Source organism: Paramisgurnus dabryanus, chromosome 13 (genome assembly GCF_030506205.2).
Source record: "Paramisgurnus dabryanus chromosome 13, PD_genome_1.1, whole genome shotgun sequence".
NCBI lineage: Eukaryota > Metazoa > Chordata > Actinopteri > Cypriniformes > Cobitidae > Paramisgurnus > Paramisgurnus dabryanus.
This window is the reverse complement of record NC_133349.1, coordinates 14377284-14396186: the sequence shown is the minus strand read 5'-3', so window position 1 is coordinate 14396186 and position 18903 is coordinate 14377284. Positions and strand designations below refer to the sequence as shown.

The following is an 18903-nucleotide window of genomic DNA, read 5'->3' as shown; positions in this document are numbered from 1 at the left end:
TTTACATTTGTCAATTCAAATGTGGCAGGACAGCAAAGACAGACAGTGCGGCATGAGGCCTTGGAGAGGCGTTTATTTAATCATATGTTAAAAGAGTTAAGATTACATTGTACATTGGGTGTATTGGAAATAGGAATAAGAAATATGGGAACATGTAACCCTGCATGTGAAAAAACAGCTGAAGTCTTTTCTTTCTTTTTTTAATGTTAAATAATCCGACATAATGTAAAGAAGATTTTGTGAAAATATAACCTTGGTATATTTAATATTAACTGAGTAAGGCCATGCCAAAGATTAAAATCAATGATTGAAATCAAACTTTGATACTCCAAAGTTCACAGGCAGGGATTTTTTAGTGTCTGTTGTATCAAACACACATCTTTTTCAAACTCCAATGTGTTTATTTGAAACGAAATAAGTCAAAATACACATTTACACTTTTAACAAGAATTTGAATGAATCTGAATGATTGCAATGAAAACCTGTACACTCTCAAAGGCACAAAAGCTGTCACTGGGGTGATACCCTTGTAAGTACACCCCTTGTACATAAAGAGGGCATACCTGATACCAAATGTATACATATCTGTACTAAATTGTACATGGACTAACAGGGATCTGTCACAGTGACAGCTTTCTTACTATTTCTTCTGAGAGTGTATAGTGCAGTATATCTAGTAGAATAATGACTGACTGAGGGCTCTTGTGTGTTAGTTATTTGCCATAGTTTCTTTGATCCAGTCCAGGTAGTTCTTCACTTTTGTGTAATACCCCTTAAAGCTTTCATGACCACATTTTGAGGGACCCCATGATACAATACCCCTCACCTCAAAGCGCTGATCTTTAGACGCTTGGCCCAAAGCAGGATAAAATAACGGACCACCGCTGTCGCCTTGACAACTGTCAATGCCGTCAATATCATTTCCAGCACAGAACATGTTATCAGTTACAGGCATACCGAATGTATCACACGAGGAATATTCTCGAACACCCCCATAAAGCAACAGATTACTTGTTGATGCACCACGAATTCCCCCAAAACCAGAGACTGTACCCATCATGCCCTCCTTTATAGGTTCATCAGGTTTTGGTAGACACACTGGCCTGATGTTTGGACCAAGGGTCACACTGTCAGACATTTTGATCAAGGCAATGTCATGATCATAGTTTACTTGGTGTCCATCATTACCCACCCTATTATAATTTGGATGAATTATGATTTTCTTTGTCTTTAATATGACTGAATCTGTATGTTTTTCATGAATCACTCCACCAATGAAAGTCATGTTTGTGTTTTCGTATCCATCTACCACATGAGCTGCTGTGATAGCCCAGGAATCACTTATCAGAGAAGCACCACCCCTGGGACCTGACCTGTGTAAGAGCTGCCAGGGAATCTGTCCCAATTTGGCTTTCTTCCCACCATAGACTCTTCCACCAGCATTGGTATCTATATTCATGCCACACACTGAGAAAGAGAGACGTGTCAGTCATTCTGCTTCTGTTTTTCTGTACATTTGTCTGTTCAAACATCCTGTCAAGTTTTATCACAGTCATTACCAGGGAGGCAGGGAGGAATAATGTCATTGTTGTCAAAGGTTGTCCATTTTCGGTCACTTGTACAGGTGTATCGAACTAAACAAGATGAAGAAAATAAGTAAAATGATGTTAAGCTGTTGAAAGTCTTGAAATCACTGAAATAAAAATTATGTGTTTTTACTTTTTACATTTACTGACCTTGAAGGTTTTTGTCAAAAGAGTAATATGGTTCATTGCAGTGGTACTCGATGACAGAGAGATACTGATTGTTTGATCCAGAGATCGCTTTAACCGCACCGTTTTGCAGAGACTTTGGATTTCCACAATCAATAACTGCAAAATGACAAAAATGTGAAATGTGTGCCATGAAACCAAAACTACACATCACACTTTAAAAATATATGTTAGGGGGATGCATTGGTATTTTATTTTAGATGGATGCAAAGACACAGACTGCCTGTATGGATAAAATACAGACCAATACAAAAGCAGATGTGATGTGTTTTTACTTACTCCTACACTCAGGCAAATTCAAATGCCACTGTCCATTACTCTGACACATGGTCATAAAACTTTTAATCTCTTTTTCTCCCTAATACAGGGCAAAAGATAAATAAGGATTAGATGGATTTATGTTTAACCAAATGCAATTTTACTGTTCTTGTTTATTTGCAAAACTATCTCACCATCATAAGCTTGTATCCAGTTTCGCAGGACACCTGAATGTAGTCTCTGAACAAGTACTGGGGAAATTTTGGGGTGACTCTTCCATTGCTTATTTGGCCTGGATTTGGACACTCTACCCCTGTTAAAAAGATGTGTTTTACAAATGCAGTTTAGCAAATATATTTAAGGATTTATAGCAGTTTTACTATCATAGCATCCACAGTTATCCCATCAAATGAAAATTTACTAAGGATAAAACAGCTAGTAACACTGATCAATGATTATATTTTTAAAGGGGTCAAAGCATGAAAATCCGACTTTTTCCACGTTTAAGTGCTATAATTGGTTCCCCAGTGCTTCTATCAACCTAGGAAACGATGAAAAAGAACAAACCAGTAACTTTGTTTTGGTTAACCATTCTTTGCATGCATGTAAAAAATTAGGTTGTTCAGATTTTGCCTGTTTTGTGAGGTAGGTAGCAAGGCCAATTACAATAATGCCGCCCCTAAATCTGCACTATCCAACCATGGCACTGCCATTTAGTGCAGAGAGAGAGAGAGAGAATTTAATTTTGAATCTACTTTATTCTACAAGTTTTACACAACAAACATACCTCATATTACAAAACACCTAAAACCCACACAGCAATTACAAATTATTCAACCCAAGTTGAAAAAACAAGATCATCATCTATAACAGTACACACAGCATCATTATAACTCCATACATCATTAAAACCTTCAATATTCTTCATTAAATTATAGAACAAGAACTCATGTCTTATTCTTGCTTTCATTAGTCTCCTGAAAGTACCATCTAAATCATCTCCTCCCTTTCCCTCTATTCTTTTTCTTCTTGTCAAATAGATGGCTGACTTGGCTTGACCTATAATAAAATTCAATAAGCGCCCTTTTCTCCTATTTTCTCTATAATATTTAAACCCATAAATAAACACAACATTGGAGAAAACAACATTAAACCCAGTAAAAATTCCTTGAAGTCTTGAAAACAAAAATTCCAATCTGTTACAATACAGAAAACAGTGAAAAATCGTTTCCCTATCATCACAAAAAGGGCATTTGCTTTCAATAGACTCATTTATAATACTTGTAAATGCATTTACAGCAACAATTCCATGCAACACTTTCCATTGCAAATCTCCAGTAATTTTGGTCAATGGTGGCTTATACAGTGTTCTCCATGCAGGACTGCATTCATTTTCAACACCAAAATGTATTTTCCAAGGAATATCTCTTTTACTCAATAACTTCTTTTTATTCAACACTTTTACACTCAATTCATATAACTTCTTTCCACACATTGTACTGAGCTCTAGACATTCATCTTTCAATGCTTCAAAAACTGGGCTAGATAACTCTTCTTCAGAAAAATCAGGACAGATCTCAATGTCCGGAAAAGAGTCATCTTTATCTGGCACACCTCCATTGTCAAAGACCCCTATAAGGGCCAACTCATCAGCATTTAAAGTTTCTTTGAGCCTCTCCAAAAAAGCTCCAACTGTCCTTTTTGATTTAAATCCCAAATGTTGGGCGATTGCATCAGTCTTGTCAAACTTACATCCACAAATGTTCAACAATTGTCCCAATGTTATCACTCTTGAATTTATCAGGCTATTAGTCAGCCCAGGAGCTACTAACTCTCCAATGTCCAACCTTGCTTTACCCACTAGGGGTTCATTCAAGAGCCAAAAAAGTGACAGTGTAGATGTCCTTCTTGATGGAGTTAAAAACATCCAGGCTTTTAAAACGCTGAAATAGAACAATGGAAGTTCTTTAAAATCTCTGTCCGCACACTTAGTCCAAAAAAGGTTTTTAGCAAGTCCCCATTTTCTCACTTGCTCAAATATCAAACTGGCCCCTGCTTTCCAGATGTTTTCTTCACCAAAGAGAAACTTTTGTACAAACTGTAACCTGAAAGCAGTTTTTCTACTTTCCAAGTGAACAAGGCCTTGGCCTCCCTCATCTCTTGGTAAGAATAAAACACATTGAGGAACCCAATGTAAATTGTTCCAAAAAAAATTAACAAGCATTACTTGCAACTTTGATAACAGGCCTGCAGGGGGTTCTGTCGATGCCAACCGGTGCCACAGAGTGGACGCCACCAAGTTGTTAATTATAAGTGTGCGCCCCCTATATGACATTCTGGGAAGTAACCATTTCCACCTTCTCAATCTTCCCTCCATCATTTCTTCTATTCCCTCCCAGTTCTTTTTAACATACTGTTCATCTCCCAGAAAAACTCCTAAATACTTAATTCCACCTGAAGTCCATCTTAGACCGCCAGGCAGACTGGGTTTTCTTTCACCCCACCCACCTACTTCAAGAGCAGCACACTTGTTCCAATTTACTTTTGCTGATGATACTTTTTTAAATTCTTCCACAACCATTTTTATATTTTCCACATCTTTCTTATCTTTAACCACCACCATTACATCATCTGCATATGCGGACAAAGTAAAATTATGATGTTCATTCACAGACACACCCATTAAAACTTTTTTCAGTTTCAATAAAACGGGCTCAATGGCTATAGAGTATAGCATCCCTGATAAGGAGCACCCTTGCCTGATTCCCCTTTGAACAGAAAAAGGAGCACTCAAACCACCATTGACCTTTACAATACTCTCAATGTCACTATATAGCATCTTTATCATTTTAACGAAGTCCTGAGGAAAACCAAACTTTCCAAGAACATTCCATAAATAATTGTGCTCTACTCGATCAAATGCTTTCTCTTGGTCTAATGAAATTAGACCAAAATTTTGTCCTGATATTTTTGCTACCTCAAACATATCTCTAACTGCAGAAATATTGTCAGAGATCGATCTTTCGGGCACACAATATGACTGATCTGTGTGTATTATTTGTCCCATCACTATCTTTAGCCTGTTGGCTAAGGCTTTCGACAATATTTTCAAATCCACACACAGTAAGGAAACGGGTCTCCAGTTATTTATCTCCATCAAATCCCCCTTCTTTGGTAACAGGGTTAAAACAGCACGCCTGCAACTAAAAGGAAGGGTACCTTGAGATATGCTGTCATGCACAACTTCTAAAAAATCACTGCCTATGATATTCCAGCAGGCTTTATAAAAATCAACAGTGAGACCATCAATTCCAGGAGCTCTATTCTCCATGCTTTTTAAGGCTTCATACAGCTCGCTCTCTGTCAGTTGTGCTCCTAATTTAGGTTTCTCTGCATCTTCTACTTGAGGTAATTCACTCAAAAAATCCTCACTCAACTGATTGTCCTCTTCATATTCACTTCTATACAATTCTTTATAAAAACCAGTAACTCTTCTTCGAATGTCTGAAGGTTCATTTAAAACTTCTCCATTAACACCCTTAAGACAGGGAATAAACCTACTTTGGCCATTTTTTTTCTCTAAGCCAAAAAAGAACTTAGAGGGAGCATCCATCTCTGAAAATTCCTGAAACCTAGACCATACTAAAGCCCCCTGTGCTTTGTGTCCTAGTAAATTTTCCAGAGCCTTCTTCTTTTCATTTAAAACCTTACAATATTCATTTCCTCCTGTGACTTCAATTAAGCCTTGAACTTCAACAATTTCATTTTCAAGTTTTTTAATTTTTCCAACTATGCTTTTAGTGACATTGAAATGGTATTGTTTACACAACTGCTGTATTTGCTTTTTTCCCAATTCCCACCATTGTTGTATACATGAGAACATTTATTTTTCTTTTCTCTATTGTTTCCAAAAAAAACTCAAGACATTGCTTTAAATGAACATCTTCCAACAATACACTGTTAAAAATCCAATATGCACTTTTACTCTTTAAACCATTAATAAAAACAGTGACTGTCACCATTGCATGATCAGAGAAAGCAACAGGATTAATACAGCATGATTTCATAACTTGCAATTGATGTTTAAAACAATATATTTGGTCTAATCTTGCCATTGAGAGCAAATTATCTTTTATGTGTGTCCATGTATATTGCCTATTCAAACCATTTAACTCTCTCCACACATCCACTAAATCACTCATTTCGATAAGGCGTATTAAAGCCTTTCTAGAAGCTGTGTGAGGTTCTAAATGGTTCCTGTCAATATCCTTTGCTGTACAATTAAAAGCACCCGCTAACAATAAATAATGTTCAGGATCACAATTCTGTAATACATTGGTTAAAGTCTCTAGGAATTCCATTCTTTCACTTGCTATGACAGGAGCATATACTAGAGCCCGACCGATTTATCGTTTTGCCGATTTTATCGGCCGATATGAGCATGTCGCAGATATATCTGTATCGGCGTATTAGCCGCAGATATGAAGCCGATATGAACGTTCCTTACAGAACACATTAAATGCTTTTGAAAGATGTAAGTACTTGTTTGTCCAGCAGAGTGCGCCCTATTGGTTGCTAATGGCGACTCAGGTCACTCACTGTAGTGACATCAGCCAATCCCCCACCCCCTTCACTTCAGTCAGTCTCTCAGTTCAGATGGCGGCCGCGGCAGTCACGCGGTTTCTTCAAAACATTTTACACCTGGTATTAAGGCACGCTTTGGTCGATTGGATTATAAGTGGACGAGAGAGACACATTCCTGTTTACATTTGGTGGTTTTAATCAGTCTTTTTTGTCCACTTGCGAGTTGTTTCAAACGCAAGCGGAAGAAATGACGCGAGGCGGAGAAAGGACGCGCTTAAACTGACGCGCAGTCTGTGGGAGTACAGCTGCTTGTGCTGTTACATGCTCATTTCAAAGCAATTGATTAAATACGCTCGCGCAACTTTACACCCTTTCTTAAATAAAAGAGGCGGAGAGCAGACGCTTTAGTTTTATAAAAGTTTAAAGTCCCGGCAGAACACTGTGGGTTCGTGTTATAAAAAAGTTGTGCAGTACATTAAACATTAGCCTACATCAGTATGTTGTCAGTAATTCAAGCATTGTCGTCTTAACGGTAAGTTTTTAATTAATTTGTGAAGTCCATAACTTACTCTAAAGCTAATAAACAATGACTTTATAAGTTTCCATTTTTTAAAATAAGCCCTATATAACATTATTCTCATTAAAACTGACAATGGTTTAAGTTATATGTATTTTGTTTTGTTTGTGTTTTAAAGTTATTTATAATAAGTCAAATTTACTGTTTTGTGCACTTATATCAGAATCATTTTGGATAATAAAGTTTATTGTTAACTTGTAAAACACACCTGCCTATATTACATATCTTTGTCACGTCATTTTAAGTGTTTGATCACCACATTTGTGGTGTGATCATAGAGTGATCATTGCAAAAAGTATTCATATATAGTATATTCTGTTAATGTATATAGTGTATTCTATGTACAGTACTGTAGTAGTATAATATACTGTAGTATATGTTTACTGTACTATAATATGCACATAATGAATATCGGCCGATATATCGTTATCGGTCTTTTTTTACTCTGTAATATCTGTATCGGCATCGGCCCAAAAAAATGCATATCGGTCGGGCTCTAGCATATACATTAATTAAAACAAATGATACCCCATCATATTTTGCAGAGACCTTTAACAATCTTCCTTTTACAATCTCTTCCACTTCATAACTTATTGGGAGGAAATGTTTTGCAAACAAAATTGCAACACCTGCACTCACATTTGTTTTATGACTTAAAACCACTGTCCCATCCCATTCTTTTTCCCAGTCAACCTCATTTAAACAATCACTGTGTGTCTCCTGTGCAAAAACTATATCAACATTCTTCATTTGCCACAGATGAAAAATGTGGTTTCTTTTATTTACATCCCTTGCTCCATTTAAATTTGATGTAATTAGTTTTAAATCAATTATTATAAAAGAAAAGCATACTCCTAAACATAGCCAAGCCAGCCACCATTTTACATTCTTCTCTTTGTTTGTGTCCATTTTACGATTGTTCTGTGCGTACCTTTTGCACAATCTTTTTTAAGCGATGTATATCTTGGTTAGATAAACATTTTTCCCCTCTCTGCTTCATTAAAAATTTTGCTGAATCAATGAAAAGTTCTTTCTCAGGGAAAAAGTCTGTCACAACTACATTTCTTTTACCTTTTGTGCTACTCAAAAAACTTTGCACCCTTTCCAAACTATATCCACTTTCCTTGCTTTCTTCATTCTCAACAGATTCTGAATAGTCTGACAAATCATCTAAAGAGGAATTATCTGACAACTCATCTGTGTTACAATCATTTTTCCCTTTAACCACTTCCTGACTTTTTCTAAATGCCTTAGACTTCGCACCTTTTTCATTCATTTTGGCTTTCCTTTTAACCACCGGAACTTTAAACCTTTCCTCTGTGTCAACCAATCCTTCTTCCTCCATATCACTTTCCAGGTTCTCATTTATTTCTCTACTTTGTGACATTCCAGTCTCTATACTTTCACTTTCTCCCTGCAAATCACTACTTTTCTCTTTAGCATTTTCCACTTCTTTATCAACCCCTCGTTTCTCAACATCTGATCTTTCATTGCCCTGAGGTGTTCCCTGCTCGTTCTCATTGTTTGCTACACCGCCGCTTCCCGCGGTAGAGGTACCTGCTTGCGCTTTACTTTGTTCTCTTACCCCAGCCTGCGCAGGCGTCGCTCGTTAAGTGCACATCCGAGCTAAGTGACCATGAGTCCCACATTTAAAACACTTCATCGTCTCAGTTGTTGCAAAAATCACATAATCGAATCCATCGACTTTAAATTTTAACACAATATTCAATTCCTCCACATCATTATTTAAAATCATAAACAGCTGTCTCCTAAAAGTAACAACATGTTTTAAGAGGGGAGACTTAGATCCTAGTGGTATCTTTTTAATAGCGGACACAATTTGGCCATATCTTTGTAACTGTTGTTCAATTATCCCATCGCTTATAAACGGAGGCACATTTGACAAAAGCACTTTTTTCGCAGGATTAACAAGCGGAAAAACTTGGAAAAACTCATCCTTCATCACAATGCCCTGTTCAACAACAATCGGGACTTTGTCAACTGTTTCCAAAAAAACTACAACCGCGCTGTTCATTCTAGACGCAGATTTTATGCAATCATATCCTACTATCTGCCCGACCGCTAAACTACACTCCTCCACAGAGTGTTCCACGCCGACCGGTATTTTAATACCGTGCCGCCTCGTTAACTGTTCCAGCGCCATGCCTCACACGGGCACTGGCTAATGGCCAGATTAAACTCCTAAACAAACTTTCCAGCAACCAGCAATGTTTAGATAGAGAAGAAAAACAAAGATAGAATATCACTCACCACGCTCTCAGCCACGCACCTCAAACACGCACCTCACTCACGCTCCACACGCACGCGCAGAGAGAGAGAGAGGAGAACAACAGCAGAACAGGCACACTGGAGATGATCGTAAAAAATCTCCAAAGAGACAACAAAACTCTTACAGAAGAAGTGTCTAAACTGAAGAAACATCTAGTGGAAAAAGACACACTCATCCAAAGCATTAATGAAAAATTGGAACATTTTATCAAAAGCTCTGATAAGATTCACCCCAGACGCACATCCACAGGCTCCCAAACAGCCAATGAACAAAACAACAGAGATAACTGCCAGAGAAACAATAACAGGACAATCACACAACCAACCCAGCGGAGTCCCCAAAAACGCACCAGTCCGACCTCACAGCACTCCCAAAAACCACAACCACCAAAAACTGCCATTCTAATAGACTCGAATGGCAAATTCTTACACCACCAGAAGCTCTTCCCCAAACATGCGGTTGGCAAATTTTGGTGCCCCACAACCAACAGTGCACTCCAGCTCCTCCACCAATCCACTCTGCACAACCCACAGAACATTGTCATACACACCGGAACAAATGATCTGTACAACCAGAGAGAGAAAGTCGCTGACAGTGTTGTAAGAGTGGCTGAGAAGGCTCGCAGGATATTCCCACAAGCCAACATCACCATCTCCACATTACTTCACAGGAAGGACTATCCAGCTGGCCTGATCAACAGCATAAACCAGAAGATCACTTCTGCATGCTCCAGCCTCATGGCAATCAAAGTTGCACACCATCCGAGCCTTACAACAGAGGACTTATACGATCACGTGCACCTAAGCCAAGAGTGTGTACGAATCTTTGCTAAAAACTTAAAAGATGCAGCTCTTGGTAGAAAGACACAACCCTCTTCCTCACAACATCATCGCACAAGACCCAACAGCCATGACAGTAACCAGCATACGACTTCAAAGAGGCATCTACAAACAAAAACCTCTCCCATCAGAGAAAAGCAAACAACATCAAAACAGACTGAAGGCCAACCAAGTACTTCTCCGCTCAGCCTCAGTCAATCTACAAATATGGACACTTCTACCCATCAGTCAGAAGCTACCAACAGAGCAACACAGCCCATCTCACCATCACAGCAGTCCACATATGCTGAGATTACAAAGGGCAAACAACACACTGGCTCCTCAGACATTACAGAAGTGAGAAATCTCCTACACCTCATCTGTAAAATGCTAGCATAAGGCAACTGGACTACCAAAACACCTATCTCTACCTCACAATGGCATCCTTTACTATAAGCGCTTGGAATATTCAAGGCCTCTACTCCTCAACCTTAGGGGCCAAAACTCTAAAAACAGAGTTCCTAAAAAACATTAATAATCAGGACATCATTATTCTACAAGAAACATGGTGCAGATCGGACACTGACACTCGCTGCCCTTCCGGATACATAGAAATTATATTGTCATCACTTAAGAACTGCAACGTGAAACGTGGAAGAGACTCTGGCGGCATTATCATTTGGTACAAAGAGACTTTAAAAAATGACTTATTTGTACAAAAAAAGGATTCAACACACATCTGGCTTAAACTCAAAAGAGGCATCATAGACTGCGAAAAGGACCTTTATATCTGTGCAGCCTACATACCTCCATCAGAATCACCATACTACAAGGACAATCTCTTTGATCAGCTTCAGATGGAAACCAGCCATTTTCAGGCTGAAGGAAATGTACTTTTATGTGGAGACTTTAACGCCCGAACAGGCTCAGAACCGGACATTATAGACACTCATGGGAATAATCATATACTGAAAACAAACATGCATCTCATTCCCACCACTACAACACGAAACAACCCTGACAGTACAGTTAACAAAAATGGTAGGGAGTTGGTGTGTCTCTGTCGAGGTTTGGGCTTATATATGCTTAATGGTAGGATCCGAGGTGACTCTTTAGGTCGATTCACATACTGCTCATCTCTTGGCGCTAGTGTTGTTGACTATGCCATTACAGACCTAGACCCCTCCTTATTACGAGCATTTACAGTCAGACCACAGTCTACCTTATCAGACCACTGTCAAATAAACGTGTTTATAAAGAGAACACAACAAACTCATAGAAGCAAACAAAAGCCCTGCAATTTGACCAAATTGAACCCAACATTTAAATGGTCCCCAAACTCTGAAACCGAATTTATTAGTGCAGTCAGCTCCAAAGACATTTCCAACTTAATTAATACATTTAAAACAACACAGTTTATGACTAGTAAAACCGAGGTAAATGCTGCAGTACAACAAATAAATCATATTTATGAAAGATGCGCAATCAAAGCGAACCTACTCCGTACAAACAAAAAAACTAAAGTAAAATCTGGAGATGAAATCTGGTTCGATAACGAATGTAAAAGTAAAAGACAACGTCTTCGACAACTCTCCAACCAAAAACACAGAGATCCACACAAACAAGAAATAAGACAAAACTACTGCGAAGCACTTAGGGATTACAAAAATACAATCCACTACAAAAAACAACAACACCTCAATTATACTCTCAAAGAAATCCAAGACTCAATTCATAATAATCAATTCTGGGAAAAATGGAATAGCCTAAACAAAAAACAAAACCAGGACATACCCATACAAAATGGAGAACTATGGAAAGACTATTTTAAAAACCTATTCAGGGAAATCTCCTCAGATAGTCTTACACCTGATCAAAAAAATGTACAAACTAAACTAAAACAATTGGAATCCATCATTAAAAACAACCAAAACCCCTTAGATTACCCGATTAGCTTAGAAGAACTAAAAGAAGCACTAAAGAAATTAAAACGCAGAAAGGCATGCGGTTTAGACAACATCAGAACAGAAATGTTGAAACACAGTCCTGCAGCAATGCAAGAGGCACTTTTAAAAATGTTTAATTTAATCCTACAAACTGGACACTTTCCTGAAACATGGGGTACAGGTTTAATACACCCGCTATATAAAAGCGGAGACAAATTTGACCCCAATAACTACAGAGGCATTTGTGTAAATAGTAATCTAGGGAAGACTTTCTGTGGTATCTTAAATGCTCGGATTCAGGCCTTCCTTACCAAACACAACGTCTTAAGTAAAAGTCAGATTGGATTTTTACCAAACCACCGCACCACTGACCACATTTATACACTACAGACGCTAGTCAATCAACACGTTCATCATAAAAACAAAGGCAAAGTTTATGCATGTTTCGTTGACTTTAAAAAAGCATTCGACTCGATATGGCACGACGGCTTATACTATAAAATTCTACAATCAGGCATAGGAGGAAAAGTATATGACATCATTAAATCCATGTACTCAGAAAACAAGTGCGGAGTTAAAATCGGTGACAAAAGAACAGAATTTTTCAGTCAAGGGCGTGGGGTGAGACAGGGCTGTAACTTGAGTCCAACTCTATTTAACTTATATATTAATGAGTTAGCAGTGTTAATTGAACAATCCAGCACACCCGGTCTCATCCTAAACAACTCAGAGATTAAAGCTCTTCTGTATGCAGATGATCTGGTGCTATTGTCAGACACTGCACAAGGTTTACAGCAACACCTGGACCTGCTGGAGAAATACTGTCAAAACTGGGCCCTGACGGTCAATCTGAAGAAAACTAAAATTATGATTTTCCAGAAAAAAGCAAGATTACAAGATAACAGATACACATTTACTCTAGGAAACACTGCACTAGAACACACCTTACACTACGACTATCTCGGGTTAAAAATCAGCGCATCAGGCGGTTTTGGTCTCGCGGTAAATGCACTTAAAGAGAAAGCTAGACGAGCATTCTATGCCATCAAAGGCAAATTTAAACAAACAGACATTCCTGCTACAGTTTGGTGTAAAATATTTGATAGTGTAATAATGCCCATAGCTCTGTACGGTTGTGAGGTTTGGGGTCCACAATGCCTAACAGATTACTCCAAATGGGACAAACATCCAATGGAATCCCTGCATGCTGAATTCTGTAGAAATATTTTAAGAGTTCAGAGAAGAACACCTACTAATGCATGCAGGGCTGAATTAGGCAGATATCCCCTAATAATACACATCCAAAAACGCTCCCTTAAATTCTGGTCACACTTAAACTCAAGTCCCCCGAACACACTTCAATATGAAGCCCTTAAAACCCAAGAGAAGAGACCTAAAACCAGTCCCATCTGTCAACTGGCTCTAAAACTCCAGACCAGCACTAATGAACGCAAACAAACCACAATAAACCAAATCATTAAAGAAAGTCAAACTTTATATTTGGATCATTGGGATAATGAAAGTAAAAACCAAAGTAAACTAGAATGCTATCGGGCACTAAACAGAAAATACAGTCTGTCAGAATATCTCTCCACAGTTAGAGATGTAAAGCAGAGACGAGTCCTCACTAAATACAGACTCAGTGATCACAGTCTGGCAATAGAGAAAGGCCGACATAGACAAACATGGCTCCCAAAAGAAGAGCGAATCTGTGTCCATTGTGACAGTGGTGAGATCGAGACAGAGACACACTTTCTCCTTTACTGTGGTAAATATAAAGAGCTTAGAGAAAAACACTTTGACAAAATCTCAAAGCTCATACCAGAGTTTCATAGCTCTTCAGACTCAGATCAAATGAAGATGTTACTGGGGGAAGACAGACACCCATCAGCTGCTGCTAAACTCATTTATCAGTTACACACCATCAGAAATAATCCACAGCCCTGATCTTGTACAGTATTTTTATTTTACCTCTCATCTGCCCCCATAAATGTACATTTGTATACTTCATATGTTTATATTTCAAAGTCTACTTTGTATTGTAAATATCCTCTGATTCTATTTTATTTTATTTGCAGTAGTACTTCATCCATCACCCAGCACCTTAGCTTAATTGCACCTTAATGTTTGTTAATATTGTGTTATTGTATGTTTCTCGTTTTATGTATAATGCTTTGGCAATATTGTAAGTGACACAATCATGCCAATAAAGTTCTTTAAAATTGAAAAATTGAAATTGAGAGAGAGAGAGAGAGAGAGAGAGAGAGAGAGAGAGAGAGAGAGAGAGAGATAGAGAGAGAGAGATAGAGAGAGAGAGAGAGAGAGAGAGAGAGAGAGAGAGAGAGAGAGAGAGAGAGAGAGAGAGAGAGAGAGAGAGAGAGAGAAATAATTGACAGCACGATTGAGTTTCAATTGCAGCACACCACCATCATTGCGATCAGTGTTTCTATTTCATCAGCTTTATAAAAACACACACATAAACGGCACACTTTTGCTCAGGTCTACAAAGTGGCAATTTTAACATGCTATAATTAATTACCTGTGGAGTATTTTGAACTAAAACTTCACATATGCACTCTGGGAACACCCAAAGACTTATTTAACATCTTTAAAATAATCTCTTAATATAGAGACAGAGCGCAGCGCTTCATAACCTGAAAACCACGCCCACCGGGGGGCAATCCAACCGTCTCCATTGACTTTGTATTGCGAGAGGTTGCCTCCTTGTCATTTCTGGCTTATAACAAAAAACAGAATAATGCCTAAAAGCTGCTGTGTGACAATATGTACAGCTAACAAGCCAAAGAACCCAGAAATAAGTTTTTATAAGCTGTCGAGCCCTTAAACCCAGCTTTTAAGGAGAAAAAAGTGGATCGCCGACTACGTTTCCCTACGTTACTACGTTACTAATAGGAGTACTATGAAAAGTTGCCTGTTTCCACTTTTGTGTCTTTAAACGCTCGTTTTTTGGGGTCGACAGCTTATAAAAACTTATTTACAGATTTAACTTAAAAACAGAATAATACTTAAAAGGTGCTGTGTGACAAGGTGTGCAGATAACAATCCAAAAAACCCAGAAATAAGTTTTTATAAGCTGCCGACCTAAAAAAACAAGCGTTTAAAGACACAAAACTGGAAACAGGCAACTTTTCATATTACTCATATTAGTAGAACTGCGTCCACTAGGGGGAAACGTAGTCGGCGATCCACTTTTTCTCCTTAAAGTCTGGGTTTTACGGCTCGACAGCTTATAAAAACTTTTTTCTGGGTTCTTTGGCTTGTTGGCTGTACATATTGTCACACAGCAGCTTTTAGGCATTATTCTGTTTTTTGTTAAAAGCCAGAAATGACAAGGAGGCGGCTTCTCGCAATACAAAAAGTCAATGGAGACGGTTGGATTGTTTCCCCCCCCCGGTGGACGTGGTTTTCAAATTTGCATAACTGCGCTCTGTCTCTATGACCCCTTTATAATATGTAATATGATCACCCTAATATTGATCAGCTTAAAATAAAAGTCACATTCATTTGTTTCTCACTGTGAGTGGTGTATTGTAAGCTCCATCCCTGGCTCTGTCCATGTCTGTCTGTGTGGTACTCAAGCTGAACCGAATGGGCACCAGTAAAGAGGATACCAGGGCTTGTATTCCCGCAGAATTTTTGTGTTTTTTTCTCTGGGATAGACACCTAAGGGCAACACAGATAAATGTGTGTACATTGGATTAGAGATATGTGACCCTGTCTGTGATAAAGCCTCATAATCTAATTATGAGATCAGGAGCAAGTTTGATTTCAATCATTGACATGACTTTACTCAGCCAATGTATCTGTCACACATAATTTGTTGGTTCAGTCCTAAAAGATGAACAGATGGATGGAAAGATGTACAGACTGAGGTTTGTGGCAAAACATACTTGCAGCCAGTGGAAGAGGCAGGCTTGTTCCTGTTCGTAGACCTGCTCTATCTGGAAGGTTTGACTGAAGTTAAGGGTGACGGTGAAGCCTGGCTGCACAGAAATACTGTAGAGACAGTGCAGATCAAGTGGAGATGGGTCTGGGTACCCAGGACTGAAGATGGTCCCCTCTGGTTCACTGTACACCCCACCTCCACAGTCCACTAACAAAGTGAGGAAACACAAAAAAGTGTTTGGAGCTTATTATACACTGTTGAGGAAAAATTGACAAAATTTGAACCCCAGAATAGATGACTAAACTTAAACTGACTAAAGTTGAATTTTTAAAGTATTTCATTGTAGATCACTCTTAATGTAATGAGTGTGTAAATGTAAGCACGTACAGATGCAGGTGCGTTGGTCAGATTTTAGCTGGAAACCATGATGACATGCACACAAATAGGAGCCCAAAGTGTTGAGGCATATCTGTGAACATGGAGGATCTGTTTTACTCTCCACACTGGTAGAGGAACACTCGTCTATGTCTGTGGGAATAGGTAGTTGAAATTTTAGACGATGAACAGATACACAAAGGGTTGTGATACTATTATGATACTGCCAGAAGGTGTTTCACACATGCTATACTGTTAAGAATTTACATGCACATTGTAACATGTTTAAAAAATGTTTTGACATTATAGTGCTGTTTAACTCACCAATGGCCTGGTAAAATGCAGAGAAGCCCAGGTGTGACTCGTGATTTGAGTCATCCGTTTGAAAAACCAATTGGAGACGATTTCCAGGAGCTAAGATATGTTTGTGTCCTGGATGAAATGTGTCTGTTGAATTTCTGCCACAGAACTTTCCCAGAACCTTCTCATTAGACAAAACCTGAACATAAACAATTACCCAATTTCTTTTAAATAATTGTGAAGACTGTTTTACAAAAGCTCAATGTTAACAGTCATGATAATAATATGATGATAGTTATCACAATTACATGTTCATAGATTCATATTATATATCATATATCACAATTACTAATTAATACACTCTAAAAAATGCTGGAAATTTGGTAAAAAGGGACCAGCCGGTAGGTTGAATTACAGCAGAACATTTTTATATTTGACCCAACAATGGGTTAAAATAACCCAGCATTTTGTGTTGAAACAACCAAGCATTGGTTAAATTACAACCCAACGGGCTGAGTCTGTCCCTTTTTGACCCAACGCTAAGTTGAAAATAACCCCACATTTTTAGAGTGTACAGAATCTAAGAGTTGCTCCTGAAAATAATGATTTCTTCAACTCACTTAATACACGGCTTAGTATATAGTCACTCAAATGAGGTCACAGCATTAGTCAGTTGAACAAACAAAAACCTTTTATGAGGCATTACTAACCAAGAGAGAATCATAGTAGCAGTTTGGAGAGGGCTCAATGTCTAAATGATTGAAGGTTAGCTGGATCTGATATCCTTGTGGCACCTCCAGGTCCCATTGTTCCTGGTGATCCGTAGAATATGGTTGGGGGTATCTTGGGGAAGTCACCTCTCCAAACATGAGCGGCTCACACTTACACACATTGACAAATGCCCACAGCAGGCTGGAAAATTTGTTTTCCAATAGGAATGAAGAAAATATATCAAAATTGCTTGGAATTGCTGCAATTATTTATGTTCTAAAAATTATTGTCTCCTAATGCATATAAGGTCATGGATTTTCTGAGAGCAAACCGACCTTGGAGTTGTTTAGCCATGCACAGGTATATTTATTTACTAAAATAAAATAATAAAAAACTAAAATGAAGTTTTACAAAAAAAAAAACACTTACCAAATTATGAGATGGATTTCACCCATGACAGGCAAGTAATGCGTTCATAAGGTTGTCCAGTTATGTTGTTTAATCACAGGCATTACATGTCAGAAAATAAGAGTCTAAAAGTCATGATAAAGGTAAACTTGTTTGTTTTGGCTATGGTAGAAAAAAGAAGGATGAACACAACTTTTCCCGTAATCCCTGTTGCGTTTTTTAACCTGTTTGCTTAATAAGTGAGGGTTAAAGTCTACAGAGACCATTTTAATGCTGCCTTCCCAATATAGCAGTAAGTCTTTTAAATAAATACATTATTAAATGTATTTCATCTTTGGGAAATATAAATGGACATATTTGTGTCATGGTTCTGCCATCTTGTCCTTTGTTTAATCTAGTCTTGTGACAGAATCATGACAGACCCATGTTTTGGGTTCACGTGGTCTCAGTATTGGTTTACTAGACCACGTGTTCCCTGTGTCTTGTCTTTTTTACCCCGCTCCCTTGTTAGCCTCCTCATTATTGTTTGATTTATATCATCTGCTCCCCTCTTGATTTGTTCCCCTATTTAATCCTCTTGTATTCATTGTCCCATGCATGTGCATTGTTCTGAATACCTGTGAGTACGCTGTCTTAGTAGTCTAGTCTAGTGGTGTTCATTGTAGGTTCATTGTTTAGTGTCTCCCTGTTTAGTGTTAAGTGTGTTTAAGATCTAGTCTTTTTCAGTTTCTCTCCCTCTGTCAAGTAGTGATGGGCAGTCCGGCTCTTTCTATTGATTCGGCTCTTTCGGCTCAAGCTCCGGCTCTACATTTTAGTGATGGCAGTCCGGCTCTTTTCATAGATTCGGCTCTTCTGGCTCGGCTCCCTTAGAAGAGCCGGCTCCCCTGCCTGGGTCTGAAGATTCGGCTCTGCTCGTTCGCTACAAAGAATCAGCTCTTAGAGCCGGCATTCGCGAAC

The 18903-nt window shown here is 38.4% G+C and overlaps 1 protein-coding gene across 1 annotated transcript; it reads right to left on the bottom strand.

Annotated features, from left to right (window-relative positions):
* Window positions 1-46: 46 nt before the first annotated feature.
* LOC135727515 (complement C1r-B subcomponent-like) lies at window positions 47-18127 on the bottom strand. Its single transcript, XM_065245361.2, has 11 exons — window positions 17968-18127; window positions 17538-17739; window positions 16852-17026; window positions 16540-16680; window positions 16157-16359; window positions 15782-15929; window positions 2225-2343; window positions 2052-2130; window positions 1737-1871; window positions 1560-1634; window positions 47-1467 (listed from the first exon to the last, which is right to left on the bottom strand). The coding sequence occupies exons 1-11, from the start codon at window positions 17991-17993 to the stop codon at window positions 710-712; spliced, it is 2061 nt and encodes a 686-aa protein (XP_065101433.2). The 5' UTR covers window positions 17994-18127; the 3' UTR covers window positions 47-709.
* Window positions 18128-18903: the final 776 nt, after the last annotated feature.

Bases quoted from the DNA above. Each gene is read 5' to 3' on its own strand.
- LOC135727515 (XM_065245361.2), bottom strand. From the start codon at position 17,993: ATGGGTGAAATCCATCTCATAATTTG. The intron at 2,131-2,224 runs GTGAGATAGTTT...GCCCTGTATTAG, and splicing joins CTGGATACAAGCTTATGATG to GGAGAAAAAGAGATTAAAAG. The intron at 1,872-2,051 runs GTAAGTAAAAAC...GTCATTTTGCAG, and splicing joins GAATTTGCCTGAGTGTAGGA to TTATTGATTGTGGAAATCCA.